The sequence below is a fragment of the Pieris brassicae genome, chromosome 1 (genome assembly GCF_905147105.1).
Source record: "Pieris brassicae chromosome 1, ilPieBrab1.1, whole genome shotgun sequence".
NCBI classification, from domain to species: domain Eukaryota; kingdom Metazoa; phylum Arthropoda; class Insecta; order Lepidoptera; family Pieridae; genus Pieris; species Pieris brassicae.
The window spans coordinates 6,628,307-6,647,757 of record NC_059665.1 but is presented as its reverse complement, the minus strand read 5'-3'; the positions used below and the strand labels follow the sequence as shown (position 1 = coordinate 6,647,757).

The following is a 19,451-nucleotide window of genomic DNA, read 5'->3' as shown; positions in this document are numbered from 1 at the left end:
CTCTTTATCTCTGCCGGTATCGCATCATCTTACTTTCGTCGGCGCATTTAGTTGTTATGGTCATCCTAAAAGGATACATTTAATATTACACATTAACTAAATGCAAATATTTGCAAAGTCATCTCGAAAATCGTGCTTGACTCGAAAACTTCTATTTGTTCGGATATTGTCTCTATTGAAATTTCCCAAAATATCAAAACACATCGTTACCTCGTTAAGAAAATTATTGTTGTTTAGAGTTGTGTATAAAATTTACTCTTCATCAACATCATCTCTTTATCTCTGCCGGTATCGCATCATCTTACTTTCGTCGGCGCATTTAGTTGTTATGGTCATCCTAAAAATTTAATATTACACATTAACTAAATGCAAATATTTGCAAAGTCATCTCGAAAATCGTGCTTGACTCGAAAACTTCTATTTGTTCGGAAATTGTCTCTATTGAAATTTCCCAAAATATCAAAACACATCGTTACCTCGTTACGAAAATTATTGTTGTTTAGAGTTGTGTATAAAATTTACTCTTCATCATCTTCTTCACTTTGTCTCTGCCGGTATCGCATCATCTTACTTTCGTCAGCGCATTTAGTTGTTATGGTCATCCTAAATGGATAGATTTAATATTACACATTAATTAAATGCAAATATTTGCATGTTAATATTGACGGCGACAATAATATAAAGATAAGTATTGATGCTTGATAATGTTACTTAGTGTTTTAATAGAAAAAAATAGATAAATTATTTTACTTACTATAATAAATAAATTATCAACAAAGAATCTAACGATTGTAAAGTAAATGAAATACACTTCTTATTTAAAACGTTTTGGCTATTAAAAGTCAGTTACAAATAACTAAGCGAGTGTCTGCTATACTATTACACATATTAGAGATGATAACAATTGCGCTTCCATGATTGAAATATTTACCTCACTATATTTTCCGCTACGCCACATTTGGCCATAACGGTTTTAATAATATCGCTAATGACATTTGGGTCCAACTTCGCCTTTGCTGGTTTGTTGGGAAATGCTGGAGATGGTTTCCCTGACATAGAGTGCGTTGCCAGAACTCTGGAATAAAAAGCAACGGTTACCTATAGGAAAATTATTAAAAAAACTTATCTCTTAATATACCACAGACGATAGGATTAGTTCTTTTTAAAATTCGACCCTTTCCAAATCGCTTTTTTAAGACCTACCTATATAATCATAACTATATAGGTATTTAGATCACTGTTACTTACTGTTAGAGGTCGCAGGTTCGACCAATGGATTTTCTTTCTATGTGCGCATTTAACATTAGCCCGAACGGTGAAGGAAAACATCCTGAGGAAACCGGCTTGCCTTAGACACAAAAAGTCGACGGCGTGTGTCAGGCACAGAAGGCTGATCACCTACTTGTCTATTCAATTAACAAATGATCATGAAACACATACAGAAATCTGAGACCCAGACCTAAAAAGGTTGTAGCGCCATTGATTATTATTATTATTATATAATCATAATAATATTAGAAATGCGAAAAAAATCCAGGCTTGTGTTATAATTACCTTACGTAAGAGCTAAAAAGTACTCACTCGCGAGGAAAAACAGCTGTTAGTAGTTTTCTTGTTGCGTTTTTATATGATTCCCACTTAATATTCGCTAGGACATCCTTAGGGACCATGGCATATCCCTCTCCTAATCGAACCTATAACGATACATTGAACATAGATAAATGGAACTTAAAATAATTGGATTTGTCATTTTATGCATCTGGGTGAATAAACAGACATTGACTTTAATTCATTAAAAAATAAATCTAATTTAAAAGAACTAAAACAATATATATTTAGCATATTCAAGACGCAATAGAAAAATAGTTACTTACCATATTATTTCCACACCTATTCTTTGATTGTGGATTCGAACGGCCGCAGCGTCTGTTTGATTCCTGTTGAAAAGAGATTTTATAATATATCATACATCATCCAGTGGTTGCCTGGAAGAGATCACTCGTAAGCGATAAGGCCGCCAGTTGCCCTCCTTTTGATTTAATAATGTTCAATTTTTTTCATATTGTAGTGTAACGAAGTGTAAATAAATAAAAATAAATAAATAAATTATACTGTTAAATCCCAATTTTAAGTACTATATATACAAAGCAATAAATGAGTTGGTTGCTTGTATTTCTTGAAACCCAGAAAGTATAAAATCAATATTGGTATAATGGCTACATATAAATCTACCAAACAAAGCTAGTATAAGATATTTACTGGGGTGCTTGTTCGAGATCTTCTCCGTTTCGTCGTGCATCTCTCCGTAGTAGAACGTCGTCCTTTCGATGCAACTACAGTAGAAGGCCCAGTCGACATTTCAAGCTCCTCATTGCTTTCCATATTTGGCATCTCAGTTTTAACTGATGTACTGACATTTTGAATCTCAATCAGGGGAGTCCGATGTGATGACGAGTCAGATTCACCATCTGTTATTACGTCCATATCATTGGGTATGTTGATAGATTGCTCGTCAATGATGTGGCCATCAGCTGAAAATTCTTAATATAAATAAAAACTAACCACAAATAATATCGTACATTATATTCGGCTATAGATATAAAGAAACGAAAAGATGCTGTACTCACAATTCTCTGAAGGATTGTTGGACGCCCTAAGATTCAATAACGCTTCAGCGGCCAATACTTCCGCTATATCCATTTCTGCAATAAGGATAAAGTACACGTAATAACGTATTATAAATGTTTGTATTAGATTCTACTACTTTTACTAGGCAATGATATAACTATACAAACGTAGCTGCTTACGAAAGCATATTTACCGAGTGTAGGTAGAATGTGGGTAAAATTGTATTGTTTTAAACAATTGATAACCCCGACAAGCAGAGGCGTGCACAAACAAAATGTTTCTGCATATAATTTTACAAACCGTCGTGAATATAAATGTTTGCCTTCTCAAACAGAATAGGAATACATTTATTTTAAATGGGAATTTCAGATTGTATATACTATTTCTAATGTTGTTTTCTTATTACAATTATTGTAATAAATTTTTATGAAGTTATGGAGGAGGCTTTTACCCTAAAATGGCCAATACAAAAAAGAATTGTAACTTAAATTTTTTAAAACTTATACTACCACTAATACTAATATTAAGGAATGTAAACTAACCACTTGTTGTATGGATTAATTAATAAAGCTTTATTAATAATAAAAAATGTTTATAAATATGTACGTTATATAGAACATCAACTTTACATACCACTGGGCGGAAAAGGGATTTAATATTACACATTAACTAAATGCAAATATTTGCAAAGTCATCTCGAAAATCGTGCTTGACTCGAAAACTTCTATTTGTTCGGATATTGTCTTTATTGAAATTTCCCAAAATATCAAAACACATCGTTACCTCGTTAAGAAATTATTGTTGTTTAGAGTTGTTTATAAAATTTACTCTTCATGAACATCATCTCTTTATCTCTGCCGGTATCGCATCATCTTACTTTCGTCAGCGCATTTAGTTGTTATGGTCATCCTAAAAAGATAGATTTAATATTTCACATTAACTAAATGCAAATATTTGCAAAGTCATCTCGAAAATCGTGCTTGACTCGAAAACTTCTATTTGTTCGGATATTGTCTCTATTGAAATTTCCTAAAATATCAAACACATCGTTACCTCGTTAAGAAAATTATTGTTGTTTAGAGTTGTGTATAAAATTTACTCTTCATCAACATCATCTCTTTATCTCTGCCGGTATCGCATCATCTTAGTTTCGTCAGCGCATTTAGTTGTTATGGTCATCCTAAAAGGATAGATTTAATATTACACATTAATTAAATGCAAATATTTGCAAAGTCATCTCGAAAATCGTGCTTGACTCGAAAACTTCTATTTGTTCGGATATTGTCTCTATTGAAATTTCCCAAAATATCAAAACACATCGTTACCTCGTTAAGAAAATTATTGTTGTTTAGAGTTGTGTATAAAATTTACTCTTCATCATCTTCTTCACTTTGTCTCTGCCGGTATCGCATCATCTTACTTTCGTCAGCGCATTTAGTTGTTATGGTCATCCTAAAAGGATAGATTTAATATTACACATTAACTAAATGCAAATAATTGCAAAGTCATCTCGAAAATCGTGCTTGACTCGAAAACTTCTATTTGTTCGGATATTGTCTCTATTGAAATTTCCCAAAATATCAAAACACATCGTTACCTCGCTAAGAAATTATTGTTGTTTAGAGTTGTGTATAAACTTAACACTTCAGCATTATCATCTCTTTATCTCTGCCGGTATCGCATCATCTTACTCTCGTCAGCGCATTTAGTTGTTATGGTCATCCTAAATGGATAGATTTAATATTACACATTAATTAAATGCAAATATTTGCATGTTAATATTGACGGCGACAATAATATAAAGAAAAGTATTGATGCCTGATAATGTTACTTTGTGTTTTAATAGAGAAAATAGATAAATTATTTTACTTACTATAATAAATAAATTATCAACAAAGAATCTAACGATTGTAAAGTAAATGAAATACACTTCTTATTTAAAACGTTTTGGCTATTAAAAGTCAGTTACAAATAACTAAGCGAGTGTCTGCTATACTATTACACATATTAGAGATGATAACAATTGCGCTTCCATGATTGAAATATTTACCTCACTATATTTTCCGCTACGCCACATTTGGCCATAACGGTTTTAATAATATCGCTAATGACATTTGGGTTCAACTTCGCCTTTGCTGGTTTGTTGGGAAATGCTGGAGATGGTTTCCCTGACATAGAGTGCGTTGCCAGAACTCTGGAATAAAAAGCAACGGTTACCTATAGGAAAATTATTAAAAAAACTTATCTCTTAATATACCACAGACAATAGGATTCGTTCTTTTTAAAATTCGACCCTTTCCAAATCGCTTTTTTAAGACCTACCTATATAATCATAACTATATAGGTATTTAGATCACTGTTACTTACTGTTAGAGGTCGCAGGTTCGACCAATGGATTTTCTTTCTATGTGCGCATTTAACATTAGCCCGAACAGTGAAGGAAAACATCGTGAGGAAACCGGCTTTAATATTCGCTAGGACATCCTTAGGGACCATGGCATATCGCTCTCCTAATCGAACCTATAACGATACATTGAACATAGATAAATGGAACTTAAAATAATTGGATTTGTCATTTTATGCGTCTGGGTGAATAAACAGACATTGACTTTAATTCATTAAAAAATAAATCTAATTTAAAAGAACTAAAACAATATATATTTAGCATATTCAAGACGCAAAAGAAAAATAGTTACTTACCATATTATTTCCACACCTATTCTTTGATTGTGGATTAGTCGAACGGCCGCAGCGTCTGTTTGATTCCTGTTGAAAAGAGATTTTATAATATATCATACATCATCCAGTAGTTGCCTGGAAGAGATCGCTCGTAAGCGATAAGGCCGCCAGTTGCCCTCCTTTTGATTTAATAATGTTCAATTTTTTTCATATTGTAGTGTAACGAAGTGTAAATAAATAAAAATAAATAAATAAATTATACTGTTAAATCCCAATTTTAAGTACTATATATACAAAGCAATAAATGAGTTGGTTGCTTGTATTTCTTGAAACCCAGAAAGTATAAAATCAATATTGGTATAATGGCTACACATAAATCTACCAAACAAAGCTAGTATAAGATATTTACTGGGGTGCTTGTTCGAGATCTTCTCCGTTTCGTCGTGCATCTCTCCGTAGTAGAACGTCGTCCTTTCGATGCAAATACAGTAGAAGGCCCAGTCGACATTTCAAGCTCCTCATTGCTTTCCATATTTGACATCTCAGTTTTAACTGATGTACTGACATTTTGAATCTCAATCAGCGGAGTCCGATGTGATGACGAGTCAGATTCACCATCTGTTATTACGTCCATATCATTGGGTATGTTGATAGATTGCTCGTCACTGATGTGGCCATCAGCTGAAAATTCTTAATATAAATAAAAACTAACCACAAATAACATCGTACATTGTAGTCGGCTATAAATATAAAGAAACGAAAAGATGCTGTACTCACAATTCTCTGAAGGATTGTTTGACGCCCTAAGATTCAATAACGCTTCAGCGGCCAATACTTCCGCTATATCCATTTCTGCAATAAGGATAAAGTACACGTAATAACGTATTATAAATGTTTGTATTAGATTCTACTACTTTTACTAGGCAATGATATAACTATACAAACTTAGCTGCTTACGAAAGCATATTTACCGAGTGTAGGTAGAATGTGGGTAAAATTGTATTGTTTTAAACAATTGATAACCCCGACAAGCAGAGGCGTGCACAAACAAAATGTTTCTGCATATAATTTTACAAACCGTCGTGAATATAAATGTTTGCCTTCTCAAACAGAATAGGAATACATTTATTTTAAATGGGAATTTCAGATTGTATATATTATTTCTAATGTTGTTTTCTTATTACAATTATTGTAATAAATGTTTATGAAGTTATGGAGGAGGCTTTTACCCTAAAATGGCCAATACAAAAAAGAATTGTAACTTAAATTTTTTAAAACTTATACTACCACTAATACTAATATTAAGGAATGTAAACTAACCACTTGTTGTATGGATTAATTAATAAAGCTTTAATAATAATACATGTTTATAAATATGTACGTTATATAGAACATCAACTTTACATACCACTGGGCGGAAAAGGGATTTAAAATAATTACACATTAACTAAATGCAAATATTTGCAAAGTCATCTCAAAAATCGTGCTTGACTCGAAAACTTCTATTTGTTCGGATATTGTCTCTATTGAAATTTCCCAAAATATCAAAACACATCGTTACCTCATTAAGAAATTATTGTTGTTTAGAGTTGTGTATAAAATTTACTCTTCATCAACATCATCTCTTTATCTCTGCCGGTATCGCATCATCTTAGTTTCGTCAGCACATTTAGTTGTTATGGTCATCCTAAAAGGATACATTTAATATTACACATTAACTAAATGCAAATATTTGCAAAGTCATCTCGAAAATCGTGCTTGACTCGAAAACTTCTATTTGTTCGGATATTGTCTCTATTGAAATTTCCCAAAATATCAAAACACATCGTTACCTCGTTAAGAAATGATTGTTGTTTAGAGTTGTGTATAAAATTTACTCTTCATCAACATCATCTCTTTATCTCTGCCGGTATCGCATCATCTTAGTTTCGTCAGCGCATTTAGTTGTTATGGTCATCCTAAAAGGATACATTTAATATTACACATTAACTAAATGCAAATATTTGCAAAGTCATCTCGAAAATCGTGCTTGACTCGAAAACTTCTATTTGTTCGGATATTGTCTCTATTGAAATTTCCTAAAATATCAAACACATCGTTACCTCGTTAAGAAAATTATTGTTGTTTAGAGTTGTGTATAAAATTTACTCTTCATCAACATCATCTCTTTATCTCTGCCGGTATCGCATCATCTTAGTTTCGTCAGCGCATTTAGTTGTTATGGTCATCCTAAAAGGATAGATTTAATATTTCACATTAACATGAAGTTTGGAGAAATTTGAGGATCTCCCTGCCTGACGCCTCTTCTTATTTTAAACTCTGCTCCTCGGGTTTCTCATTCAATTCTGCTAGTGAATTTCACGTATATTTTCTGAAGTAACTTAATGTATTTTGCGAGTTTTGCTTCGTTTCTTAGCTTCCCAGATTAATACGGGGCTTACAGTGTGGTATGCGTTGCTGATCTCCACATATTTGGCAATAACCTGTTCTAATGTGTAAAGGTGTTCTCTTATCCTGACACCGATTGTTTGTCATTATGTGATAAAAAAATTTAAGAGCTTATACATATATACTAAGTAATAAGTTGACTGTAATTGATCATGAAAATTCCTTTTTATGTCAATTTTTATTTAATAGCATCCTTTCTTCGTCCTTCCATATGTCGTTAAGTTCTACGTTAGAATTTCTCTTCTGTGGATCATAATACTCCTTTCTTATTGCATTGTTTGTTTTTTTAAATTGTTTACTTGGCTCGATCCTTATATCTTTATTAATAGTTCACATGTTTAAAAATTATCTATTGTTAATTAGCTTTCCGATTCCTTCCGTAAATTTTCGCACTTCCTTAGAGTTGTTTCACTAGCTTTTATTTTACGGTAACAATAGTTTACTTCAAGAAATACGTTATAAACTTTTTATATTTTTAAGTTTTATTAGTGAACAATCCTTAACAATAATGCATTCTGGATCGTCTCTTAGAATTAGCTAAGCACGTGAACAATAATACGTGATTAGTTGGCATCCATCTACGACTTCCCTTATTCTTAATATAAAGTCTGCTCAATGGTGCAGTTTTGTTACTGTCCTTCCTCTTCTATACTTATATTCCTAATTTAATAAACAAATTGGCGCTGAAGGAGCACCACTCTCTCTGCCACATCTGAAAAGTTGATTTTATTTCTTGTAATACCAAACTAAAACCTTTTTTTATGTAGCCTATACCAGGGCTTAGGGATCAGGCTTTGCCATGCCATAAAATATGATCACAGTATTTACGAATGTTGCAACCTGTTCTTCGAACCTTTGAGAAACCTAATTTATCCCATAAGATATTTCTGATAGCATAGTTGACCTTTTTTTTTTTTTTTTTTTATAAAATAGGGGGCAAACGGGCAGGAGGCTCACCTGATGTTAAGTGATACCGCCGCCCATGGACACTCTCAATGCCAGAGGGCTCGCGAGTGCGTTGCCGGCCTTTTAAGAATTTGTACGCTCTTTTCTTGAAGGACCCTAAGTCGAATTGGTTCGGAAATACTTCAGTGGGCAGCTGGTTCCACATAGCGGTGGTGCGCGGTAAAAATTGCCTTGAGAAACGCTCAGTCGTGGAACGTCGGACGTCGAGGTGATACGGGTGGAATTTTGTATTTTGCCTCGACGTCCGATGCTGAAACTCAGCTGCAGGTATTAATCCGAACAACTCCTCTGAACACTCTCCATGGTAAATGCGGTAGAAGATGCAGAGTGACCCCACATCTCTACGCAACGCCAAAGGATCGAGCCGCTCGGAGAGGGATTGGTCATCGACGATTCGAACCGCTCTTCGTTGGATACGGTCAAGTGGAAGGAGCTGGTACTGGGGAGCCCCCGCCCAGAGGTGAGAACAGTATTCCATGTGGGGCCGTATTTGCGCTTTATAGAGTTGCAAGCGGTGGCCCGGAGTGAAGTACCGTCTCGCCTTGCTGAGCACACCAAGCTTTTTGGAGGCTAATTTAGCCTTTCCCTCCAAATGACCGCGAAACTGAACGTCGTTCGATATGTCAACGCCAAGTATTCCGATGCTGGCTGTGGCTTCAAGAAGAGTGTTTTCGAAAAGAGGAGTAGCGACAAAGGGTATTTTTTTCGCGGAAAACGCGCAAACTTGTGTCTTCTTGGGGTTAAATTGGACTAGGTTTAGTCTACCCCAGTCCGAGACTCCACGTAAAAGAGTTTCGACTTCAGACACAAGTTTGTTCCGGTACTCATCGACAACTGCCCGAGAAATACCTGCCCGGCCAGTGTAAAGAGTATCCCCAGTGCTGTCGTCCGCATAGCAATGAATGTTGCTAAGTTGCAACATGTCATTGATATGCAGAAGAAACAGGGTCGGGGACAGAACACAGCCTTGTGGGACCCCAGCATTCACGGGTTTAAGGTCGGAACATGCTCCGTCGACGACGACCTTGATGCTCCGATCGGCTAGAAAGCTGGAGATCCAGTCGCATAATTTCTCAGGAAGCCCGTAGGCTGGTAGCTTCGAGAGCAGTGCTTTGTGCCACACCCGATCGAAGGCTTTCGCTATGTCCAAACTAACCGCTAGTGCCTCCCCCTTGGACTCAATTGCCTCTGCCCATCTATGAGTAAGGTATACTAGAAGGTCACCAGCTGAACGACCACGACGAAAGCCGTACTGATAATCGCTAATCAGCTGGTGGCCCTCTAGATAACTCAAGAGCTGGCCATTAATAATGGATTCCATTATTTTGGAGAACAAGGAGGTTATTGCGATTGGGCGATAGTTGGATGGATCAGTGCGATCGCCTTTTTTAGGGATCGGATGTATCGAAGCGGTCTTCCAGCACCTCGGGACAGTGCCGAGCGAGTACAGGTACCGGAAAAGGCGCGTCAGGACCGGAGCCAACTCAGGAGCACATGTACGCAGCACAATTGGAGGGATACCATCCGGCCCGCTCGACTTATGAATGTCCAAGGAAGATAGTGCTCTGCGAACAGCACGTTGCTGGAATGTGATTTCCGGCATTGAGTTATCACACCGCGAAATCGCCGGTGGTGATCTCCCCCGGTCATCCAAAGTCGAGTTGGACGCAAAGAGACAGCCCAAGAGGTCGGCCTTCTCCTTCGCAGTGTGGGCGAGCGAGTCATCCTCTCTGTGCAGCGGTGGTATCGATGGCTGACAAAAATTCCCTTGTACAGCTTTGGCGAGAGACCAGAAGGCTCGGGTCCCAGAAGGGAGTTGGGCCAATCTCTCGCCAAATCTGGCGATGTGCTCTGACTTTGCCTTAGCGATTTCCCGTTTGAAGGACCTGGAGGCTGAGTTATATGCTTTTTTATGTTCGCTGGTATTGGCATCACGGGATATCGCCGCCTCCGCCCATGCATTAAAGCATTCTCGCTTTCGACGCGATGCCGCCTTGCAAGAACGCTTAAACCAGGGCTGTGACCTGCCACCGATCGGCACCGCAGAGAATGGAATAAAAAGTTCCATGCCCTGCAGAACCACTTCGGCGACAGAGGCAGCGACGGAATCTGGAGCTTCCGACGAAAAGCACATAGGCCCCCAAGGGTAGGACGCAAAGAAAGACCGCATCCCATCCCAATCTGCTGACCGATAGTGCCAAATACGACGACAACCCGAAAAACGGGGCCGAGGAGCGCGCGTAGTAGGCACAGTACTCCGGACCACACAATGATCCGATGAACCCAATGGCGGGTCAACAGAGACTTGATAGGTCTCCGGATGTGAGGTCAGCAGAAGGTCCAACAAAGAGGGTTTATGACCATCCACATCTGGTATTCGCGTAATCGCAGGGACCATTTGTGACAGGTCGTAAGCTAAAGCAAAGTCGTGAAAGGATCTTCCCGCGTGATCGGTGGTTTCCGAACCGAGCCAATCGGCATGGTGAGCGTTAAAATCGCCAAGTATCACGATTTCAGCGGTAGGAACCCCTTCGAGCAGGGAATCTGTAGCCATTTGGATGTGCTCAATGAGTCGCTCAGTTTCGGTATTTCCGCTATGGGACCTATACAGGCATGCGTAGAATCGCGGATGGTCATCGCAGTCTACGCGCAGCCAGAGGCTAGATAGGTCCCTTCCTTCAAGCGACCCGAGGCGACGAGAACAGATATCCTCTCTGACGTACACGCAAACTCCCGCCCGCGGCACAAATGAATGTTCCAATTTGTACCCCGGGTAGGAGAGGAAGGAAGTATCAGCCGGGAAGGATATCTGAGTCTCAGTAAGGAAGAATAAGGCCGGCTTCGCAGTTTCGAGGTGAAAGTGAACCGCGTTAAGATTAGAGTTGAGCCCCCTAACATTGGTAAAGTCCACTGAGAGCGTGGAAGGGGATGCCTTCGGTAAATTCTTCCGTTTGCCCCGAGATCGAAACTTATAGTTTTTTGAGCAGTTTTTGCCCACCCCAGAATACGAAGGGCAGCCTGTGCATCCACCACCGAATACTGATTGTTCCGATGATGGACGCTCAGAGGGGGATTCTCCACAGCGGAAACGTGTGGTACCCCCCTGGGGTAATCTCTGTTTAAACTGCATCTTCATACTCTGGGGGAGGGGGGAATTGATGGGCTACATGCAGATATCTTTCGATTGAGAATAATTGAAAGTGAAGATGTTTATTTTTTGGGTTTTTTTTGCTTAGGGCTTAAGAAATTCGTAATATAATTTAAATTCAAGATACTAATATTGTACAACGTTCAATTTAGGCTAAAGAAATTAAGAAACGAAAAAGTACTTACAAAGGAAGCGAAACGAAGGACATTGATTGTCCGTTTCTCAGTTTCCAAACGGTTCAGGACCCAATATTGATCCATTTTTCCGCGATAACCATTTCTGTAAAAAGGATAAAGTACACTGAAAATCTCTTCTACTACTTTTACTATGCCATGTGGATACAATTGTTATAACATTGAAGCATACGAATGCCTCAATACAAATTATTTGCCAAGTGTACATTTGGATAAAATTTTATAATTTTGTTTTAAACCTGGCCTTAGAGGGGCCTGCCATAGCGTACCCAAAATTGTATCGCACCTTCTCAGACATTTGGAAATATGTATATTTCAAATGTGAGCATGGGACTGTATATTCTTAACAAAAGAATGATTTAAAAATGTTCATATATAAGTGTACTTTAATTGAATAGCATAACAATAACATCGACTTTACATACCTTTAGGTGGAAAGGGGATTTTCGATCCCTGTTGCTGTATATGGCTTGTACGAATAAGATTTCCATACTTAGCAGAGGTATGTTTCTACAAATAATAGTTTGTAATAAATCTCTATTCAACAGAATAATAAAAAAATCATAAAATTTTACAGTCAACTATTTCTTAGCTTATTTTTAATGTTGGTTAACATTAAACTGTTTTTGACCGGGCTGTCGATTTATTAGCCACGTTAGTAAATACTTCAAAGTTCTCTCAGCACAGATTTTGTTTGCTCGCAAAGTACAGAGACGAGTAGCTCGGGTTTATTAAAGTCATCTCGAAAATCGTGCTTGACTCGAAAACTTCTATTTGTTCGGATATTGTCTCTATTGAAATTTCCCAAAATATCAAAACACATCGTTACCTCGCTAAGAAATTATTGTTGTTTAGAGTTGTGTTTAAAATTTCAACATCAACTCTTTATCTCTTCCGGTATCGCATCATCTTACTCTCGTCAGCGCATTTAGTGGTTATGGTCATCCTAAATGGATAGATTTAATATTACACATTAATTAAATGCAAATATTTGCATGTTAATATTGACGGCGACAATAATATAAAGATAAGTATTGATGCTTGATAATGTTACTTAGTGTTTTAATAGAAAAAAATAGATAAATTATTTTACTTACTATAATAAATAAATTATCAACAAAGAATCTAACGATTGTAAAGTAAATGAAATACACTTCTTATTTAAAACGTTTTGGCTATTAAAAGTCAGTTACAAATAACTAAGCGAGTGTCTGCTATACTATTACACATATTAGAGATGATAACAATTGCGCTTCCATGATTGAAATATTTACCTCACTATATTTTCCGCTACGCCACATTTGGCCATAACGGTTTTAATAATATCGCTAATGACATTTGGGTCCAACTTCGCCTTTGCTGGTTTGTTGGGAAATGCTGGAGATGGTTTCCCTGACATAGAGTGCGTTGCCAGAACTCTGGAATAAAAAGCAACGGTTACCTATAGGAAAATTATTAAAAAAACTTATCTCTTAATATACCACAGACGATAGGATTAGTTCTTTTTAAAATTCGACCCTTTCCAAATCGCTTTTTTAAGACCTACCTATATAATCATAACTATATAGGTATTTAGATCACTGTTACTTACTGTTAGAGGTCGCAGGTTCGACCAATGGATTTTCTTTCTATGTGCGCATTTAACATTAGCCCAAACGGTGAAGGAAAACATCCTGAGGAAACCGGCTTGCCTTAGACACAAAAAGTCGACGGCGTGTGTCAGGCACAGAAGGCTGATCACCTACTTGTCTATTCAATAAAAAAATGATCATGAAACAGATACAGAAATCTGAGGCCCAGACCTAAAAAGGTTGTAGCGCCATTGATTATTATTATTATTATATAATCATAATAATATTAGAAATGCGAAAAAAATCCAGGCTTGTGTTATAATTACCTTACGTAATAGCTAAAAAGTACTCACTCGCGAGGAAAAACAGCTGTTAGTAGTTTTCTTGTTGCGTTTTTATATGATTCCCACTTAATATTCGCTAGGACATCCTTAGGGACCATGGCATATCCCTCTCCTAATCGAACCTATAACGATACATTGAACATAGATAAATGGAACTTAAAATAATTGGATTTGTCATTTTATGCATCTGGGTGAATAAACAGACATTGACTTTAATTCATTAAAAAATAAATCTAATTTAAAAGAACTAAAACAATATATATTTAGCATATTCAAGACGCAATAGAAAAATAGTTACTTACCATATTATTTCCACACCTATTCTTTGATTGTGGATTCGAACGGCCGCAGCGTCTGTTTGATTCCTGTTGAAAAGAGATTTTATAATATATCATACATCATCCAGTGGTTGCCTGGAAGAGATCACTCGTAAGCGATAAGGCCGCCAGTTGCCCTCCTTTTGATTTAATAATGTTCAATTTTTTTCATATTGTAGTGTAACGAAGTGTAAATAAATAAAAATAAATAAATAAATTATACTGTTAAATCCCAATTTTAAGTACTATATATACAAAGCAATAAATGAGTTGGTTGCTTGTATTTCTTGAAACCCAGAAAGTATAAAATCAATATTGGTATAATGGCTACATATAAATCTACCAAACAAAGCTAGTATAAGATATTTACTGGGGTGCTTGTTCGAGATCTTCTCCGTTTCGTCGTGCATCTCTCCGTAGTAGAACGTCGTCCTTTCGATGCAACTACAGTAGAAGGCCCAGTCGACATTTCAAGCTCCTCATTGCTTTCCATATTTGGCATCTCAGTTTTAACTGATGTACTGACATTTTGAATCTCAATCAGGGGAGTCCGATGTGATGACGAGTCAGATTCACCATCTGTTATTACGTCCATATCATTGGGTATGTTGATAGATTGCTCGTCAATGATGTGGCCATCAGCTGAAAATTCTTAATATAAATAAAAACTAACCACAAATAATATCGTACATTATATTCGGCTATAGATATAAAGAAACGAAAAGATGCTGTACTCACAATTCTCTGAAGGATTGTTGGACGCCCTAAGATTCAATAACGCTTCAGCGGCCAATACTTCCGCTATATCCATTTCTGCAATAAGGATAAAGTACACGTAATAACGTATTATAAATGTTTGTATTAGATTCTACTACTTTTACTAGGCAATGATATAACTATACAAACGTAGCTGCTTACGAAAGCATATTTACCGAGTGTAGGTAGAATGTGGGTAAAATTGTATTGTTTTAAACAATTGATAACCCCGACAAGCAGAGGCGTGCACAAACAAAATGTTTCTGCATATAATTTTACAAACCGTCGTGAATATAAATGCTTGCCTTCTCAAACAGAATAGGAATACATTTATTTTAAATGGGAATTTCAGATTGTATATACTATTTCTAATGTTGTTTTCTTATTACAATGATTGTAATAAATGATTATGAAGTTATGGAGGAGGCTTTTACCCTAACATGGCCAATACAAAAAAGAATTGTAACTTAAATTTTTTAAAACTTATACTACCACTAATACTAATATTAAGGAATGTAAACTAACCACTTGTTGTATGGATTAATTAATAAAGCTTTAATAATAATAAATGTTTATAAATATATACGTTATATAGAACATCAACTTTACATACCACTGGGCGGAAAAGGGATTTTCGATCCTTGAAGCTTCAACAGGGCTTGTACAGTTGCGATCTCCATAGAAAGCAGAGACATGTTTCTACAAATAAATAAAATATGACGACAAAATATATTTAAAAGAGTTATGTATTGACTCTGAATGCTAAAATAACTAAAAATTAAAACTTTCAAATAGGCATTTGGTAGGCATCCATCGCCTTAGGGCGTGCAGTATCCACCATTTGTTCCACTGCAGGTAACAATTGGAAGTATTGTTAGCCCGAAAAGGGATTTTAGTCCAATCAGGTACCTGGGTACTTGTATTGTTTACAATGGTCATCCTATTAGATGTACTCGCATTGTCTCCAACCGGTTTGACAAATTACCTACCAAGAGACGCCTTACAACCTGTTATATCATATATTCTGCTTGAAATTCGCTAAAATTATCAATTTCTAAAACCTTTAGGTATAAAATTTGAACCTTAGAAAAAATTTTGGAACTTCAAGTTACTGGTTATAAAAGGCGTAATTTATTAATAAGTACATAACTAATAATATAAATTCGTTTACAAAAAAATATCTCATCTCTCTTTAATCGGCATTCGTCATCTCATGTCTAAGCGTCGTGGTCAGCAAAGAAGCATCTGGAGCTGACCACCGGTCATTATGTTGTTTAAAAAATTGCGTACTTCAAAATGAACAAATCTTTAAAAAAAGATTAATATTAATGTATCACAAATCATTTAATTTACCCTTTTTAAGTAAAATAATTTACACTTATTTATAAGTTTATTTATGCACAGGGTCGGTAATTTTTTGTAAAAATCAATTTACATTTATAGATTTAATCGGAAAAACGACGCGACGCGAGATTTTTCTTTCATGGGAATTTTAATAATGAAAACAACAACTGTTTACATATAACTTAAATAAGGGAAAAATAATAAATAGGTAGGTTAAGATAATAATTACCACTAACTTTCATTTTAAATTATTCAAAACGCCCTTAAAACTGCAAAGGTTAGCTTAGCATTTATAAATTATGGCGTTAACTAAATGCAGCGGCAATAACAAAATGGCGATTTGATGGTGTCGTAATGACTATACCTAATTGAGTTCTACACATTGGCATATTAGCTATTTGTTTATCAATTATTATTTATTATTTCACAAAATAATTTAAAAATGTAAGATGAAAATTATACTTTTTTTTAAAATTACTATTCAAAAAGTTTTTTTTATTATAATTAATTTTTAATTATATTTATTAATAATTAATTAGCTTTCGCTTAGCTATTAAAAACAGTGTTTGTAGTTGTGGCAATGTCTGAAAACTAACTGTGTGTATTTTGACTGGAAGCTTTTCATAAAACACTTATAGTTATTTACAATTCTTAAATTATTCAAAATATTCATTTTATAAACAGCAATTATTTTGACTATCCTAAACTACCAAATATGTTCTCAATTATTTTGTATAATAGTTTTCTTAAATAATGTTAGTTTGACATTATTTAAATTAAGAAAAACATACAATAAACAAAATAATATTTTATATTTTACTTACATTAGCAAGTTGTGTTAGAAAAACGTATCACCAAATTTACTTTTAGAATCTAGAACTATCAACTTCAAGAAACCGGAAGACACTGACCGAATTTGCAAATGGAACAAAGTTAGCCAGGTTTAGGGTTGGTGCATTTAAAACAAATCTTATAGCTTTTCCCTATCTCGCTTTCATCGTGTAAAAAAGAGCGAGACAACAAACAGTTGGTACCACCAGATCATAATTTCTTTGAAAATCCTTACAGCATAGTAGTCCTTGTATGTATATACCTATTAATGATATAATTTTATGTTTGGTTTATTTAATTTATATTGTTATTCAACCAGTTAATTTAATGGTTCCAGGCATATTCATTGTCCTACTTTTAATGAAACGTTCTACATAGTTCTTATGTACATTTGTTGTAACCAAAAGTTATTAACTGAAATAACTTTTTTATTTTAAATAAGTTTGTCTTAAATAAAAGTGAAATTGTAATTATTAGACAATATTCCACCCAGTTTTCCCTTACATTTATTGAAACTCTGACAATAATTGAAACTGCTAACATTTATAATCGCTGACAATAATATTATGTGACAATACTAATAATTTCGATTAAGAATTGTTATAAGGATAAGTTTCATTTCACACCCAAAAACTCACTTCCGTTTTGTAAATGATGTTTTTGAATATATGTTACATTTATTTGATAATACTATATTGTAGTTGAAAGAAGATTGTCTTTTGAACTTGTCCAATTCAATATATACGTAACTTTAAAGGTATGGTTGACAGTGGGGACTTACCGACAAGAATGTCTCCTGTGTGGCAAAAACGCATTTGGTTTTACATAATATAGTCAAACTTAGGGGTTAGTCTCGAATGTGAAGATAAAGTTTGTCAGAGTAAGTAAAGATTATTGAACTAACAAAAGAATAATACCATTGTTAGTTTAGCGTCCACTCGTGTTTTCAAATATATTTTTCTATAATCCATGATACCAACGCACGCGACCTGAAAATATATATGTACAATATATTTTATTTTATGTTTACACGTGAATAAAGATATAAAATAGGAAATTATGTTTTAAATCCTTAATTGCCTCAACAGACTCACTCAGATACATTTCAGCATCGGTTTTGGTGGCATGTATGTGATTAATGATAATAATCCTTATACAAACTTTAATAAATAACTGTTACTAGAGAAGTTAAGGCAATCAATTATAATATGAACCAATACGTTTCAAAAGTTTGCATCATAAATGCATTGAAAAGTATATTTTGGTAGTAAATTCACTCGGGTCGTGTCCCATGTCCCTGGATTTAGGGGTGGTGAGGGTGTGAGGGAATAAAAGTGGACGAGAGGGATGTGAAACCTTGTTTGTTATAACCGCGGTAATAAGTTTACTACAAGTTATCAATAAGGTTATGTATTTGTTAAGCTTTTAAAAATTTTATAAGCTTTTAATAATTTTATAATATGATACTACCTATGGTTTGATTTGTATTATATTATACATCCTTTAATCGAATTTAATACACATGATTCATCCTACTAATGTTGAAAGAAAACTTTATTAAATTGAACTAATTTTATAATTAAATAGTGACGTTTTACGTACCGTAATAATTTTTAACTCCTATTACTCTTTTAATCAAAAAATACACGAGGCTGTCCCAATCTTCTATCTTTAATAAGCAAAAATTTATAAATTATAATAAAATAAACTAACACGTGTTTCATATAAATGTAATTATTGAACTTTTTCCATATTCTGATGTCAATCAACTTAAAATCTACACGACAAAATCTTTCACGAATTATTCCTCGCTGATGATCATAAAAAATCCTAATAAACCATGAATAATCTAATTTTACGCATCGCTTTCTATTCACTCATATCATTATCATAACATAACATTAATTTTATTTTTCTAGGCCTCATCTATTAATTTTTAATCTAGACCAGTTTGCTTACAGTTTCGAATGCTTCATTACATCACTTGTCTCACAACAATCAAATTAAAAAAGGCTAAATTAGTAATAATTAGTACTTACAGTTTATTATCGATATTATGAAAAAAGTTTTCTTTTAATAGAAAACACCTTTTAACCGGATTGAAGCTATTTATTATTATTATAAACTTATAATTATTTTATTCATACACACATTAATATTTTTATACTAAGCCGTGATCGTGTTAACATAACTGTAAGCATTAATCACACATCAAAATAGTACCC

General features: G+C 34.8%; 2 protein-coding genes across 2 annotated transcripts; both read right to left on the bottom strand.

Moving 5' to 3' along the window:
* Window positions 1-490: 490 nt before the first annotated feature.
* LOC123710804 (early boundary activity protein 1-like) lies at window positions 491-3,272 on the bottom strand. The gene is made up of 7 exons (XM_045663024.1): window positions 3,262-3,272; window positions 2,628-2,702; window positions 2,260-2,531; window positions 1,875-1,937; window positions 1,582-1,694; window positions 932-1,075; window positions 491-603 (listed from the first exon to the last, which is right to left on the bottom strand). The coding sequence occupies exons 2-7, from the start codon at window positions 2,698-2,700 to the stop codon at window positions 519-521; spliced, it is 750 nt and encodes a 249-aa protein (XP_045518980.1). The 5' UTR covers window positions 2,701-2,702; window positions 3,262-3,272; the 3' UTR covers window positions 491-518.
* A 9,641-nt stretch (window positions 3,273-12,913) lies between these two features.
* LOC123712299 (protein insensitive-like) lies at window positions 12,914-19,292 on the bottom strand. Its single transcript, XM_045665321.1, has 9 exons — window positions 19,266-19,292; window positions 18,144-18,215; window positions 15,665-15,750; window positions 15,034-15,108; window positions 14,666-14,937; window positions 14,281-14,343; window positions 13,988-14,100; window positions 13,338-13,481; window positions 12,914-13,009 (listed from the first exon to the last, which is right to left on the bottom strand). The coding sequence occupies exons 3-9, from the start codon at window positions 15,744-15,746 to the stop codon at window positions 12,949-12,951; spliced, it is 810 nt and encodes a 269-aa protein (XP_045521277.1). The 5' UTR covers window positions 15,747-15,750; window positions 18,144-18,215; window positions 19,266-19,292; the 3' UTR covers window positions 12,914-12,948.
* Between the last annotated feature and the right edge of the window lie 159 nt (window positions 19,293-19,451).